The sequence below is a fragment of the Lepidochelys olivacea genome (assembly GCF_965140295.1).
Source record: "Lepidochelys olivacea isolate rLepOli2 genome assembly, chromosome: 6".
NCBI classification, from domain to species: Eukaryota; Metazoa; Chordata; order Testudines; family Cheloniidae; genus Lepidochelys; species Lepidochelys olivacea.
This window is the reverse complement of record NC_140416.1, coordinates 18,836,283-18,852,678: the sequence shown is the minus strand read 5'-3', so window position 1 is coordinate 18,852,678 and position 16,396 is coordinate 18,836,283. Positions and strand designations below refer to the sequence as shown.

General features: G+C 44.6%; 1 protein-coding gene across 1 annotated transcript in view; it reads right to left on the bottom strand.

The window, feature by feature from the left end:
• The window catches only part of CRACR2B (calcium release activated channel regulator 2B), a 76,058-nt gene that overhangs the window by 40,361 nt on the left and 19,301 nt on the right, over positions 1–16,396 (bottom strand). The window contains exons 2-3 of the mRNA XM_084629786.1: positions 6,293–6,544; positions 4,586–4,697 (exon numbers count right to left, since the gene is read on the bottom strand). Coding sequence (XP_084485912.1) covers positions 4,586–4,697; positions 6,293–6,496 — 316 coding nt within the window. The 5' untranslated portion in view covers positions 6,497–6,544. The remainder of the gene's footprint in view (positions 1–4,585; positions 4,698–6,292; positions 6,545–16,396) is intronic.

Below are 16,396 nucleotides of genomic sequence, written 5' to 3'. Positions count from 1 at the left end.
TGCCAGCATAAAGTGCCAAGTCTGGTATGGAAGGCAGGCCTGCTGGGATTCCTGCCTGATCGGATTAACTCATAAACCTCAGAGCAATCCAGGAGAGCAGAGTACCTGGCAGTGCTTATCTCCCATTATTGTTATCTGGCCAACCATATGCCACATGCAGGGGTGAAAGTAATAATAAATTCTTACCAGTACGGGGACCGGCGCCACGGATGGAAGGGGCGGGGCTGGGGGGGAAGTCAGTCTCCCCCAGCTGGTCCATCCGAGCTGCCTGGCCTCCGCCACCCGGAGCTCCGACGGTAATTTAAAAGGGCCCAGGCCCTGGCCGCTGGGAGCCCTGGGCCCTTTTCAATCGCCAGCCCTGGGGCAGCTGCTCTTTTGCCCCTCCCCCCGGGTCGGCGGCCCAGGGCAGGGAAAGGGGCAACAATGCTAAAGTGCTGTGGCAGCGATTGAACGTCATTGCCCCTTTTGGCTCACCTGTCGGCAGCCCTAGCGGTGGGGTCCCTGCTGGCAGAGCTGCCAGCAGGGGTGGGGAAGGGGCAGCAACGTTAAAGGAGGGTCCCTTGCCACAGCAGCGCTTTAACGTTGGTGCCCCTTCTCCTCCCCCACCCACCGTCAGCGGCCCTGCCGGTATGGACCCTACCAGCAGGGCTGCCAACAGGTGGGTGGCAGCACTTTAACATGGGCTGCATACGCCGTACTGGCCCGTACCGGCTCACTTTCACCCCGGCCACATGCCAGTTACTCATATAAAGAGTCCCTGGTCCAGAGAGCTTAAAATTGAAAGAGGCAGAACACAGGAAGCACCAGGACACACAGAAGCTGGGTCAGGTTAGACATTTGTCAATATACTTGTGTGTTTCTGCAGTTTTTTATAAACCAAAACCCAGCTCAGCTTGGTTAGTGTCAAACACTATACCAGAGGCCCTTCCTGCTGTCCAGGTCTATTCCTCAAGGTCTCTCTTAAAATCCCCTGAATAGGAATTCAGAATTCCTCTTAAAGACACAGAGCCTGATTGACCACCAAGTTACTCCAGTTTTACACCAGTTTCAATGGGCCAGACTGGAGTAACAGAGCAATAAATCAGGCCCACTGTCTGTTGTGTTAATTTTGATGGAGTAAGTGGGTCCATAGAATCAACATGACCTTGTCTTGAGAGAAGGGTCTCCCTTAGATTGAGGAGACGGTAACACACACACTTGGGCCAAGGTTTGCACAAGTGGTTACCAATTCTGAGTGGCTCCATTTTTGGATGCCCAACTTGAGATAAGGGAAAGCACTGAGTATCTGCCCTCTTAAAACCAGGACCTGTAGAGTATCTCATAGGAACATAAGAATGGCCACACTGGGACAGACCAGTGGTTCATCTAGCCCAGTATCCTATCTTCTGACCGGGGCCAGTGTCGAATGCTGCAGAGGTAATGAACAGAACAGGGCAATTAGCGAGTGATCTATCCCCTGTTGTCCAGTCCCAGCTTCTGGCAATCAAAGACTTAGGGACACTCAGAGCATGGGGCTGCGTCCCTGGCCATTTTGACGAATCGCCATTGATGGACCTGTCCTCCATGAACTTATCTAGTTCTTTTTTGAACCCCATCATAGTTTTGGCCTTCCCAACATCCCCTGGGAACGATTTCCACAGGTTGACTGTGCGTTGTGTGAAGAAGTACTTTAGTATGTTTGTTTTAAACCTGCTGCTTATTGATGTCTTCGGGTGATTGGTTCTTGTATTATCTGAAGGGGTAAATAACGCTTCTGTATTCACTTTTTCCACACCACACACAATTTTATCGACTTCTCTCATATCCCCCTTTAGTCGTCTCTTTTCTAAGCTAAACAGTCCCAGTCTTTTTAATCTCTCCTCATACAGTAGCTGTTCCAGACCCCTCATCATTTTTGGTGCCTTTCTCTGTACTCTCTCCAATTCTAACACATCTTTTTTGAGATGGGGTGACCAGAACTACATGCAGTATTAAAGGTGTGGTTGTCCCATGGATTTAGACACTGGCATTATGATATTTTTTGTCTTATTATCTATCCCTGTCCTAACAGTTCCAAACATTGTTAGCTTTTTTGACTGCTCCTACACATTGAACAGATGTTTTCAGAGAACTATCATGATGACACCAAGATCTCTTCCTTCAGTGGTAACAGCTAATTTAGATCCCATCATTTCATATATATAATTGGGATTATGTTTTCCAACTTGCATTGCTTTGCATTTATCAACACAGAATTTCATCTGCGATTTTGTTGCCCAGTCAGCCAGTTTTGTGAGATCCCTTTGTAGCTCTTCACAGTCAGCTTTGGTCTTAACTATCTTGAGTAATTTTGTATCATCTGGAAACATTGTCACCTCACTGTTTGCCCCCCTTTCCAGATCATTTCTGAATATGTTAAACAGCACAGGTCCCAGTACAGATCCTTGGGGACCCTCCTATTTACCTCTCTCCAATGTGAAAACTGATAATTTATTCCTTTATTCCTTTGTTGCTTGTTTTTTCAGCAGTTACTGATCCATGACAGGACATTCCCTCTTATCCCAATACTGCTTTCTTTACTTAAGAGCCTTTGGTGTGGGACCTTGTCAAAGGCTTTCTGAAAGTTCAAGTACACTGTATCAACCAGATCACCATTGTCCACATGCTTGATGGTACCCTCAAAGAATTCTAATAGATTGGTGAGGCATGATTTCCCTTTACAAGAGCCATGTTGACTCTTTCCCAACATATTCATCTACATGTCTGATATATCTGTTCTTTACTACAGTTTCAACCTATTTGCCTTGTACTGAAATTAGGCTTACAAGCCTCTAATTGCCAGGATCACTTCTGGAGCCTTTAAAAAAAAATCCATGTCATATTAGCTATTCTCCAGTCATCTGGTACAGAAACTGATCTAAATAATAGGTTACATACCACAGTTAATAGTTCTGCAGTTTCATATTTGAGTTCCTTCAGAACTCTTGGGTGAATACCATTTGGTCCTGATGACCTATTACTGTTTAATTTATCAGTTTGTTCCAAACCTCATCTACTGACTTCTCAGTCTGGGACAGTTCCTCAGATTTGTCCCCTAAAAAGAATGGTTCAAGAGTGGGAATCACCCGCACATCCTCTACAGTGAAGACTGATGCAAAGAATTCATTTAGCTTCTCCACAACAGCCTTGTCTTCCCCAAGTGCTCTTTTAGCACCTCTATTGTCCAGTTGCCCACTAATTATTTGGAAGGCTTCCTCCTTCTGATGTATTAAAAAAAAATGCTTTTGCTGTTAGTCCGTGTCTCTTTTGCTAGTTGCTCTTCAAATTCTTTTCTGGCCTGCTTAATTACACTTGACTTGCTAGAGTTTATGCTCCTCTCTATTTTCCTCACCAGGATTTGACTTCCAATTTTTAAAGGAAGTCTTTTTGACTCTATTTGCCTCTTTTACACTGTTGTTTAGACATAGTAGCATGTTTTGATTCTCTTACTGTTTTCGTTTTGATTTATTAGTTATTTTATTTCCTACTGTTTTTATTTATTGAGTATTTTTATCTCAGATTGAAGTATTCCAAATGCCAAGTCACTTTTGGAAAATCTCGGCCCTGATTCATACACTACCCCTCTGCTCCAAGCCAGAGAGCCGTTAAACTGTCCACGTAGCCTAGCCACACAATCCACCACATACAGAAATGTCTCTTATTTAAACAATCAGAGCCAACAGGGAGTGTATTTTCTAAGACTTCATGACCAGCTGGAGGAATGGAGTGGAGGTCATGGAGGTCATTATTGTTATAAACATTCCTCTCCCTCATCAGTTGTGTCTTGAACTGCACTGTGGACTTGTTTACCATACCAGCATTTTCTAGTGGCTAATAAAGAGTACTTGTAACCAACAGAAAAGCAGGGCTTCATTTCTCTTCACTGTATTATCAAACTAACAGCACTTTCATCAGCACACAGGACAGCTGAAGTGCTGCGTTATATAAATCCATAAAGGCATAAATCTCTACTACTGTGGGTAATTAACCATGGGAACAACTTACCAAGAGTGGTGACAGATTCGCCATCAAGATTGGATGTTCGTCTAAAAGATACTCTCTAGGAATTATTGTGGGGAAGTTCTATGGCCTGTGTTGTACAGGAGGACAGATCAGATGATCACACTGGTCCCCTCTGACCTTGAAATCTATGCATGGAGCTGATTTCCAAGGTGCAGATTTTGTCCCCTCAGAAAATAATGTTCCTTATGCAGCCGGTTGACCTGGGATTTCCTGCCTGCTGATGGAAGCCCAGGCATGGCATGTGGCCAGTCAGAGAGGTTCAGAGATGTGGCTGGCAGTTACGTGAAAGTACTGCAGAAGCTGATAAAAGGAATGTTCTACAGGACTGGAATGACAGGAATGCCTAGGAGGGTTGGGAGACATCTCAGGGTTATGATACACACACATGACCTAGGTTAATATTAACATAGGGTGGAGAAGAAACAAGAAGGATGGGCCAACTGTTGCAGGCAGTTGGCAGGTGAGGGTTTAGAGCCAATAAGCTCTGCTCCATCTCTCCTATATACATTTTAACACATTACCCACGTCTACCTGCTGCTCTTACCTAGTCCCATGCTGAACTCGACAGGCGTCAGGTACCCATTATTGTCCTGCTCCAGGCTGTCAAAGACAGCCTCCAGCTGTTCTGGGGTCAGGGGCAGTTCACTCTGCAGCCGCTGGACAGACAGGAGGAGGGACAAAATAAATACCAAACTCTGGACCCACCCACAGCCCAACTTAAGTCTTTCCAATGACTCCCACTGGGCTTGGATCAGTGCCCTCACACTCACCCTACTGGGAGTGAGATGCTGCAACTGTGAAGACAATGCAGCTGGGCCAGTATGAAGTAGTTTGGAATGCCCATCAGCACGGGGAACTAGATTAATGGCCAGGACTGTGCAGAGGGCATTTTGCTTTCTACGTGTTATTTGGTTCTGAGGAGCATTCTTCCAGGATCGGCCCTTATCCCCAACTTCCTCCAGTACCACCTGTTATCTTTTTAGTTGTCCTCCATCATCTACTGGACTTTTCCTGTCATTCTGACTGAGGAGGGCTGGCTGTGGCTCTCTCAGAGCATCAACACCAGTTAGAAGGACTGCTTATGGCATAACAATGTGGTATAATGGGTATCAGCTCCCTCACCCATGCTACTCCTATCAAAGAGGACACATGGTCTTGGGGACTGGGATTCAGAAGATGATCTGGGTTGAACTCCCAGCTCTGCCACAACCTTTGTGTGTGACCTTGGGCAAGTCATTTAATCTCTCTGTGCCTCAGTTCCCACCTGGTAAAAGGAGAATAATAATACAAACCTAAATATACAAAGGATGGGAGAAAGAAGATTAACTCTTCAGGGCAGGGACTATCTCTTACTATGTGTGTGTGCAGCGCCCAACACAATGGGCCATGATCTCAGCTGGGGCTCCTCGGAGCTACCATCATACACATAACGAAAACCACAGCAGAGATCCTAGTAGTGCTTGTTAAACAAACAGCTATGGCTAAAGCTTAATAAAACCTCTTATTAAAAGCACATGAAACTAGGCATTGCACAGCCCAATACAAAATGACTCAACAGCTCTTGTTTATTAAACATAGTGTATGCCGGTAATGTTAATTGTTCAGAAAAAGCTGGGACAGAACAGAATCCCAGTGACCTTCCTCGTATGTACACTAAAGGGAATTATCCAACTTTTGATACAGCTGTAAAACCCCAAGATTTTAACTCAAAATAGAAAGCAGAGAGATGTCTCTCTCCAGATCACAGTCATAATTCAGTCCTGGAGCTAGTTTTTAAAGGAAAGAGACCATCCACAGAAATTATAGGTACAACCAAAGTGAGAAAAATCAAGCAATGTGTCTTGTTATGGGGGCCGTGGTGGGGAGATGGGACACAATATGTTTGAAAAGAAGTGTCAGAATTCTGAAATCCCCCGCCCCGCGCCGTAGAGCAGGCCAGGGTAGTGGTGATGGTAAAGGGGGTGAATTTTGGAAAAATTCTGACACCTTTCCTCCTTCTCCACCCCAAAATTAGAAATTTCCATCAAAATGTTATTTAAAAAAAAATCACTCTGCTTCAGTTCTCTCTGTTTTCCAGTGGGCTACTGGCACAGTCCACCTCAGAGGGGCCATGAGACAACAGAGGTTATACATGGGCTGACCAAGAGCACCCAGCAGTGTGAGGTAAAGCAGGCCCCCTTGAGTACACATGGCACACATGGTTCCATAGCTTCCTGTCTAGAAGCAGAGCAGGAGGATTTTCTCCCCTTACCTGCATGTCCAGCTTGGTGATGAAGCCCTTCTCCTCCTTGTCACACAACTGAAAGAGCTCCCTGGCCTTTTCCAGCATCTCTACCTGCACGTCCTCTGCTTTGCTCAGGCAGAGGCTGGAGGAGGCACCGGCAGCCACGCCATCCTCCTCCTCTTCCTCTTCTTCCCACAGGGCATCCAGGAGCTCTCGCCTCCGGTTCTCCATCTTCCCAAAGCTCTCCCGGCCAGGGTCCAACAGCCGTGATGGAGGAAGCTGAAACAGTTAAATGAAAATGAACTGCAGATCACACATGCTCCAACCCACCATACACACGCTTCAGAGAGAGGCCAACTCACGGCAGGTTACCTAGTAACGCCTCCTTGGTCAGAAGCGCAGCATTGAGAGCATCTCATGTCTTTGACTGGGGTCACTGGGGAGGCAGGAGACAAGACCTCAGATGGAGAGAGGGCAATACCTCTGATTGCCTCACAAAGAGCTGCCTGCTACAAACAAGGTGCAGGCATTGCTGAACTGATGTCAGAGAGCTAATGCTGCTGGCTGCGATGGGGCTGGCTCTTGCCATGTCCTCACACAAAGACATGCACACCTTCTCCTCAGACCTGCAGTGAAGTCACAATTCTCCATTGGCAACAGTCGGTTGCCAGGAAAGATTCATCAGGATGGGATCATGACCTAAGAGAAAATGGTACAGGAAGGAGCAAAGCCCTTATTTAAACAAACCCAGCAATTCTCAAGAAGGGCTGCATATTCTTTAAGGCACTGGGCTGAGACCCAGGAGAGCTGGGTGCAATTCCTGGTTCTGCCGTGGGCAAGTCACTTTAGTCTCTGTCCCTTAATTTCCTACATGCACAATGGGTATAATAATCCTTCCTTACAGGAGGCAGGGTTTCAGTGTCCAACCCTAGTCATTCCCTCCACAGGCTGGGCAAACTATGCAGGCAGCATTTAGGCTCTGGAGAGGCAAAGTGAAAGTAGTAAGCCATGGCAGCTCAGTGGTGACACTCAGCAGAGTTAAGAGCAGCTCAGAAGGCAGCCAGTTCCATTTCCCCCCTCCCCTCCCCTTTGTAGATGGGATGTGGGGAGGGGGTTCTAAAGTGTGGGGAGGATAAAATCCTTTGGGTTGAACAAGGTTTCCATGATGGGGCAGAAAGGAAATAGAAAGAAAATCAACCCTCAGGAGTGTTTAAGATAAAAGCACACCCCCCCACACCTTTCCCCCCAAATATTTGATCTTACCCCCTCCTGCTAGTAGCTTCTCCCCCTGCCCAGTGTTTAAGGACGGCTCACCCACTACTGTCAAATCTGCACCACCAGGGTGATGAAAATCCAGAACAGGGGGTTGACCAACACACAGAGTACCATTTTGGTGGGGATCAAGGAGAGTTTTCACAACCAGGGGTAGGGAGAAGAGAGAAATAAGTCACACACCTCCCCACTCTCCTCAGCTTGGTTCTCCTTCCCTGCCTTTTCACTTTGATTTTCAACTTTTTTTTTTTTAATATATGTGGAGGGGGGGGGGAGATTTTCAACCACCCTCCCCCCATTTTATTCAAGCATAAAGAAAAGTAAGAAAATGTTTTGCATGGGACATGAAATGGGAAATTAACTAAATAAACCAAACAAACACTTTTCCCCCTTATCTCCAAGCCTACGTGTTCTGAGAACTCAAAAGTTGCCAAATAGAATTTTAATCTAAAATGTTCATTTTGTAGGAAGAAACACACACACACAAACAAACTTCAGCTGCCATATAAAACAATTTCCAATAAGTTTTGAGCATCTAGAAATAAAGGCATCAACTTGACTATAGCATTGCTACTGTGATACTGTGCATGTGTACACACACACATGCACCCCCCACCTTCCAAGTGAGAGGTTCAGTACAGTTCCCTATGGACTGTTTTTCCTTATTACCAGTAACACATTTTAAGCCTTCCTAAACCAAATTGCTTTAGATTTCAACTCTGCATTGCAGGGAAGGAGTGAGCAGGACAAGAGGATTGAGACAGATTTAACAGCACTAGCCAAGGAATTTATTTAATTTTCAAGAAATTAAGACCATTGTACAGGTGCAAGAACAATAGCTGAGTGAATTTTTGTTTGCACTCTTGATACACTGGAAGGACAAAGAATGTCATGTACCTAAGCAAGAAGTAACTGACACTAACCCAAAAGGACTAGGCAGTCTTTTGTTCATTATTGCTATTTGGAGAGTTAAAATGTGGCTCTGCTCTGAAAAGTGACTGAGTAAAAAGGTGCCATTTTTATCTATGAGATATCTTCCCTGAGAGCATTCAGAATCAGGTCTCCTGATTTTTAACAGCAACCATGATGACATATTTATTTACAGTATATTATTCAGATGTCTCTGTGTGCTGTATAGATCTCCAGACAAGCGGTTGTCCCTGGTAAACAATGGAAACAAAGCTGGAAGTTGAGCTGTGCGGAAGTGCATTGTTTGTATCTGTCATCACAGTTGCATTCATTAATCCCCTCACCTGCCGTTTACTATAATAAGCCTTTATACTTACTGTTCTTGTAGTCCTGTAGAGCCAATGCAACATTTGGAGACTGAGCTGGACTCTATTCCAGCTTATGTATCAATAACTTAACTGTTAACTCATTCCTGACTGCAGAATCTTTACAGAAAGAACTCACCTTGATTTTCACATTCTGGGTTGAGACTGCAGGGTAGGCACTCACCAAAACCATCCTTGGACTGTGTAGCTTAATGAATGTCTAAGGAGACAGGTTATGTGGCTATACCTTGATGGGTGATAATTATGGGCGGTAACAGGCTATACTGCAGAAGCTCCCAGGAGAGAAGAGTTCATTCAGATCACTGTTTCATAAAGTGGGTGATTTCCTCGGTGTCTCTTATCGCATAGGAAAGTTAAAACATTTAATAGAGAGTCATCACTACTACCACTAAAAAAGAAATGGAGGACTTGTGGCACCTTAGAGACTAACCAATTTATTTGAGCATAAGCTTTCGTGAGCTACAGCTCACTCGGATGCAGTGAGCTATAGCTCACGAAAGCTTATGCTCAAATAAATTGGTTAGTCTCTAAAGTGCCACAAGTCCTCCTTTTCTTTTTGCGGATACAGACTAACACGGCTGCTACTCTGAAACTACTACCACTGTTCTTCTAAAGCAGACTGGAATAGGCGTATCGTCCTCGAAGCCTGAGGGACGCAGTTTGGTCAATTGCGTGGTGGAATAAATTCACACTCAGAGCACTGTAAAGTAAAAAACTTCATGCCCAGGGTTTCAAGCACCACATAATCTGGGCCTTTGCCAATGACAGGTTGGAGAGTGGTGAGTCTGACAATGCCAACCTTATGCATCTGTTAGCTTAGCTGAGTGGAGTCTTGCTGGAGTCCAGTGTCATCTCTTCGGAGTGTCACCCTGTAGTAAGCAGAGAACTTGCTCTGCCCGGGGTGTGAGAAGATGGTGGCTTTGCTGTTTGAGAGAACACTGGGTGACCCTGGAGCTGAAACAAAGGTAATTCTGTCTTCTCACTGATGCGTGGCAATGCCAGCCAGAGTGGGAGGGTACCACGGCTAGTGTGTTGGAGAGGAGGGATTGCAAGACAAGGGGAAGAGCAGCATCAGCATTGTACAGATGGGAGGTAACGAGGAACAAAACAAACATGTGACACTGAAAAAGCCTGCTCTGTGGTGTGTGTAGGTGGCGGTGGGATCTCTTCAGTCACTGCCAGCACACGCAGGCCTCGTCTTCCTTGTTAGGAGATTAATCATTTTCATTTCAAAAGTGGGAGCAGCCCACATGGATAATGAGCCCAAGGCACTTTTCTTTAGTACATAAAAGGTTGAAGAGGCAGGATATTCTTGCCCAATTATGAGACCTATTCATGAGCTGGAATCAACCATCTCCAAGACAAATTGCTACCCGTTACCCCCAGCACATCATCATTTTATCAAAAGACCCCACTTTATTATAGTTCCCAAGTAATTAGGAGAGCTAAACGCCTTCTAATTAGAAGAGCTCCTGGCAAAGTGAATCTGAAAAGGTTTGAATCACCCAGCGAGAGGGTTAGCTAATTAATTCTGCATTTCGAGAGAGAGTTCTCTCTTGTGTAGAGTGCTCCATTGGCTCTGGTCTTCAGGTGACCCTGGCTGACTTGAACAGAAATAAAAACATATTACATAAAAGGGAACATGGTAAGCAAACCACTCAAAACTTTCAGCGACTTTTCTCTACATGACCATGTATTAAGAAGTTCTTCTTCACCTGTGTACAGAGAATGGGGCTCTTTGGGGCAAAAGAACTCAGAGATGATTGGCTTTTAGCCCAGTGGAATCCAAGTTCTGGTCAACTGAGGGGCAGAACTGTCAGCTTGCTAGGAGCCCAAGAGCCACAGCTAGCTTGCATCAACAGAGTGGGTGCCTTCTTCTTTAGTGCCAAGGAGCAGCCCACAGAGACTACAGGTCCCAGCACCCAGTGCTTTACCTCTAGCCAAGTGGCTTGCCCCAGTAAGGCCCCTGCCTTCAGGATGCGAACCAACAAACAACGTGACATTTTACTATAGTTTAGAACGAGACGCGCACACTAGGGAAGGACAGGAGCACCCTCAGGATTACCTTGCTCCTATGCCAACTGGGAAGGAAATTCATTTAGATGATCCTGGGTGAGGACTGTCATCTAAGTCTAAGCTGGTACTTGGGCATCTGGACTGAAGGAGGAGAGACCTTAAGGACGTTACTATTGATGCCTGGATGGGACTCTGGTTCTGCTGGTGTAAACCAGACAGACGCTTTCCCTTCTAGATGGTTGTTGGCAATGTGGTGCAGGACAAGCTCCAAGTTAAATAGCTGCACAGCTGTAAAGGAGACGCCTGTGAGCACAGCACTTCTCGTAAACCTGGGCTGAGTGGGACCCAAGTCTTGTGGGTTACAGCAGCTGTTTCCTGCCACAGGCTTTGTTGTGGCTCAGCAGGCAGCAAAGACAGTCACCAGATCCTGGGGGGCAGCTTCCTTAGCAAGAAGACCTCATGGAAACGGACCCCGGGCCTTAGCTCAGAATGGAGTGTCCCTGCCTAGACACAGCGGAATCAACCGCCGGTCAAGGTGGTGCCCGTGGGCCTTGCTTCACTGAGGCAGGGAGTCCACGCAGAGTGCAAGTGGAACTTTAATCCCAGACCCCCATGCCTTCTAGTTAATAATTATAGAGTCAGCACTAAACAACATGAAACTAGCTTCCAGAAGGGCTGAGAAATGCCAGAGAGTCAGTGTGGGCTAGAGCAGCATCCTGGGTCTGCTTCTGCCCTGCTGCGTGACCTGAGTCAAATCACTTCACCTCCCTGTGCCTGCCATGTTGCCAACTCTCATGAATTTATCATGAGTAAGGGGCACCGGAAAAGAGGGAACCAGGGGGCCATGGCCCCCACACTTTTTCCCACGAGCAACGGGGTGGGGGGAGGAAGTGGAGAGGAGCGAGCAGGGGGCAGGGTCTTTGAGGGGAAGAGATGGCATGGGAGCGGGGCCTTCGGAGAACGGGCAGCGCAAGGGGGGGGCTTGGGGAGAAGGGGCAGTGCAGTGGGAACAGGGCCATGGTTCGGGCACCGGTGGCTCCTCCCACACTTGTAGGGACTTTCTGCCACTCCTGTCATGAGTCTCATAATAGCTGATGTTTTATTTAAAGCCCCAGCTCCTGGAGACAGGGGATTAAGAGAGAATCCCAGCTTTCATTAAAAAAAAAATAATAGGAGTAAGTTTCTAGCCCTTATGTTTGGAGAGAAAAGGTTGAAGAGGTGAGCTGAGCCCTCCCTAAGGCTCACAAACCAGAAGGCAAAGAAAAAAATCCCAAAGCTCTTACTTTTTGGCAATAAAAAAAAAATCTCAAGATTTTTAAACCAGTTTCATTGTTTGGTGCCCCACTCATAGTTTCTGACTGCTTGGCAGTGCTGTGCCTGTATCCCCTCACAGCTTGTGCCTGTCTTATCTATTTAGGGTGGAAGTACTTTGGGGGCAAAGACAACCTGTGGGTGTGTTTGTATCTGGCTACTTCAGGAGTACAAATAAAACCCTTCCTATTTATTAAGACGTGTCAGTCTTTGTCTCTATTCTCTTTTGATTTTAATAATGCTGGGGGGTGGGGGCTTGTGTTAGTAGGGGGCTTGAAAATAGATGTCGCTGACGTGATTAAAATGCTGGTGGCTACTAGCACCTCATCTACACTAATGCTACCATGGGGTGGATGTGACCTGTGAGCTCTGCCTTGTGTACATGTGCCGTCTCTTTCACAGCCTGTAGGGAATTAGGCTGTGGAATTCTTCATCTCCAGTCAAGGCAGGAGACGGTGGGAAAGGAAAGCAGGGTTTCTTTATTCACCGTCAGTCCTTGCAGGTGTTATTTATCTTCAGATCTCCCAACAGCCCAGTGAGGTCGGTCACTGGTCAGCCACTGTTTCGCAGATGAGGAAAACTGAGACGCCGGCTGGCTGAATGACTTGCCCATTGTCAGTGTTCAGAGCCAGGATTAGTATGTGCATGTGTATGTTCAGAATGTGTGTTGTTTTCATTCCTCGATATTTGCAGGGAGCTCCCCCCAGCGCTAAGGGGTGCCATGTGAGAAAGTGCAGAGCTGCTTGTGAGGAAATGTTACGACTGAGAAATCAAGAGTGGCGTAACTCTGACCTGGCCTCATCTCCCAAAGGTGATTTTTAAGTTTTGAGTTTAAAACAATCCACCCGTTTGTTGAGAATGAGGAGAGGAGAAAAACCCTTTTCCTATTATAAAGTAATTCTTGCCACTTTAAAAATACCCAGCAACAATAAAACCACAGCTGTAGCACCAAAGGGGTTTAGGCTAGAAAGCTGACACTCAGGAGCGGGGAGGTGTTCGAGGAGAACATGTGACTTTCTGTGCTCCAGGAATATAGTTACGGTTTGGCTGAGAGTTACAAGGGCTCATATGTGTCCATTAGCTTTCTTAATAATGATAATGCTTTTAAGAAGATATCTCCCAGTGCACCAACGCCCCAGTTCAGCAACACTTGTTCGATATTAAGTGTGCAGTCATGCTTAAAGAAAAGCACCTGCATAAGTGCTTTGCTGGATCAGACTTGTAAGAAAAGAAGATTGCACAGCAAGTAATTTAGGTTCACATTAAAACACTGAGGGAGTACTATCTGATTCTATGCAATGTGCTCAGCTGTGCATTGACCGTTCCATATCATCCTTTAATGTGAGCATTGAACGAGAGCCAGGGGTTGTATAGAAATAATAGCATCATGTATTGTAATGCCCAGGCACAAAAGGGGCAAAGTTAAGTTTGCATATGCTACCTGAACAATAGCACTTCCTCTCTTCTAAGTGCTAAAATGTACATCCTGAAATATTCTCTTAAAGCAGCTGTTCTGTTGGAATGAGTGTCTTATGGTAGTGTGGCATCCTATCAAGTTTTTATTGCATGCATTTGGGATCGTTGTATTACTGGTAAGTAGTGTAGTCACATGTTGGTTTTAAGGCAAGAGGCAAAAAAAACCCAAAAAACTTTATAGGTCCTTATACCATTTCACACAGACTTTATGCCACTCGCTTTATTTATTCCTCACTCTTCTCTGCTTTTTCCCCTGCCCCCTTTGAAGTTATATTGGTTACTATGGAAACAGTGTCATTGGAAAAGGCAGAGCGTAGTGACATCCACAGATGCAATATGCAGTCAGCTCTACAATGGTTGGAGATTTGTGCCCTAGTCAGACAGCTATAGGTACTGGAGATTATTATCCTGGTCACATACAAAATCATGTACCTTGAATACGCGGATGAAAGTAAAGCCGCATAAATCTACTGGAACAGGTCAATTTAAAAGATTCAGAGAAGTCCAGCCAAAGAACCACAAAGATCAATGCCCTACACTGATTTCCCCCTGTATGTATGTAGGCTGAGGTTTTCAAAACTGCCTAAGGAATTTGGATACCCATTAATCTGAGGCTGCTTTGAAAAATCTCACCCCCACTGTTTCGAAAGACTAAGGTTACTAAAGTCATTCTTTCCCCTATATGAGCAGTTAGTGGCCCTTGTTCTTTGTTTTTTTCATACATCAACAAGAGAGGAAAAAAATCCAGTAGAAACAGGGAAACAAATTGTAAAAAAAGAAAAAAATAAGCAAACAAAAACCTCCACAAAAGTTGGCCTGGGGACTCAGGAGCAGGTATAATATCTGGAACTACATCTCTAAGCTTTCTCTTCTTTTTTTTTTTATTGACTAGATTTCAGGTTGCTTGTATCTCTTTAAGGAAACAGGAAAGAATCCAGGAACCTTCGTGTTGTTTGCTCAGCAGAAAAAGATTAGCCCTAACTGGGTAGCAGGTTGTGCTAATACGCTGCAACCTTTACTGATGACTGTACCATGGAACGAGCCAGAAAGATAAACTGGCTTATTCACAGAATACACAGTCAGCTGGAAAAGGCTTTGCCATTGGAGATATAGGGCAATCAATAACAAATAAATAAAGCGGCTGCCCATCCCAGTCTCTCCATCCCCCTCTTACTTCATCCCATGGACGTTTACAGAAAGAGAGAAAAGAGCCATTTGCTGCGCAGTTACAGTAAAAATGCGGTTCTAACCACAAACAGCTTTGTTTAATTAGTGATGCTCTATCTTAATTTGAAAACAAGCATGGAATTTCCTTTGCCTGCAACAATGACCTATATTTTGACATGATCTTTGCCAATAAAGTCTTCTCACTGAGAACTCATTCCACAGTTTGATACACTGATTCTATATTCCTGTATATAAATAGTGGAAGCGTGGTAACAAATATATACAATGGCGCCTTATTTCAGAAAATCAGTACAAATTATACGCTTAAAATTGTATCCACTCATTAATGTTCTGACTCAAAAGGATATGAAGTTAAAATCACTATTAAGAATATGTTCTGTTACAAGCAAAATCTCAGAATATTAGAATAGAAGAAATAGTCTCTCATCATTTAGCACCTCTCTGTTAGGATCATGAACAGACAAGCCAGTTTCGCTTCTGTTTCTAATCAGTTATACCTTGTGCATCACACACAACGTTTGGATTGCAAACAGCGAGAGGGAATGCTTATTTCGGCACAACTGTTTCTGTTAGAAGTGATGGTGGGTTTTTTTTTAAATCATGGCCGCTTCTGATATTATATATTTTATAAATGTGTTTAAAAAAAAACACACATCTAAATTTGGGGTCAAAAATTTGTCTCTATTTCCCTAACATGACACTAGCAGTTTATGCTGTTTCACCAGATACAACTAATAGTTTACAGCTACTGATATAATGAAAGTGGTATGCAGTTGCATTTTTCAGACTATAAGTAATATGGCAGTAATGGTAGCATCAAACACATTGAAACAATTCACTGAAAACAATTCGAACTGTGTTTCGCTTTAATGGGGATTTATAGTTCAGATGACTCAATTCTTTAAAATAAAATAAAGATATTTAAGGAAATAATGCCACATCATCACATGCCTGCTATGTGATGCTTGAACACCTATACCATAGCAACAAGGGGAAAGATAACTGCTACTTTATGGGCCTGATGCAATGCCCTTTGAATTCACTAGAAAGACTTCCACTGATTTCAATGGGTTTGGGAGCAGACCCTAGATCTATAAAGGACACTATAGCCAAGAATGAGCAAATAAAGCCCATTCATTCAGTTTAATAATGGAGGGGCTGAGAAACATCCGAAGTTGCTTTACCAGCGATGATGCTGTAAAGTTCTTTGGCAATTAAATGATCACTAATGGAGGCGCTTGAGGCATTCAGGTCAAACAATCAGATCCATGACATTATTTGAAATGTATGGGAAATCATTATTTATTTCCTAATGACCTTCAACGCATACCAGTCTAGGAGGAATTTGCACAAGATTGTTAATTCAATAATAAAAATTATGAAATTAGGGGTAGGCTTTGTTTAGAATACAGCAATGCGCCAGTGTAAAGAACTTGCTCTTTCTACGGCAGATGCCCCATCAGCTGACAAATGGCAAATCTTGTTTTGCACGATTAGTGACACCTGCTGGCTAAATAGGAGGGGCAGCTGAGCATTACTTACTAGAGGAGTGTTGCAGTGACAGGAAGAAGAT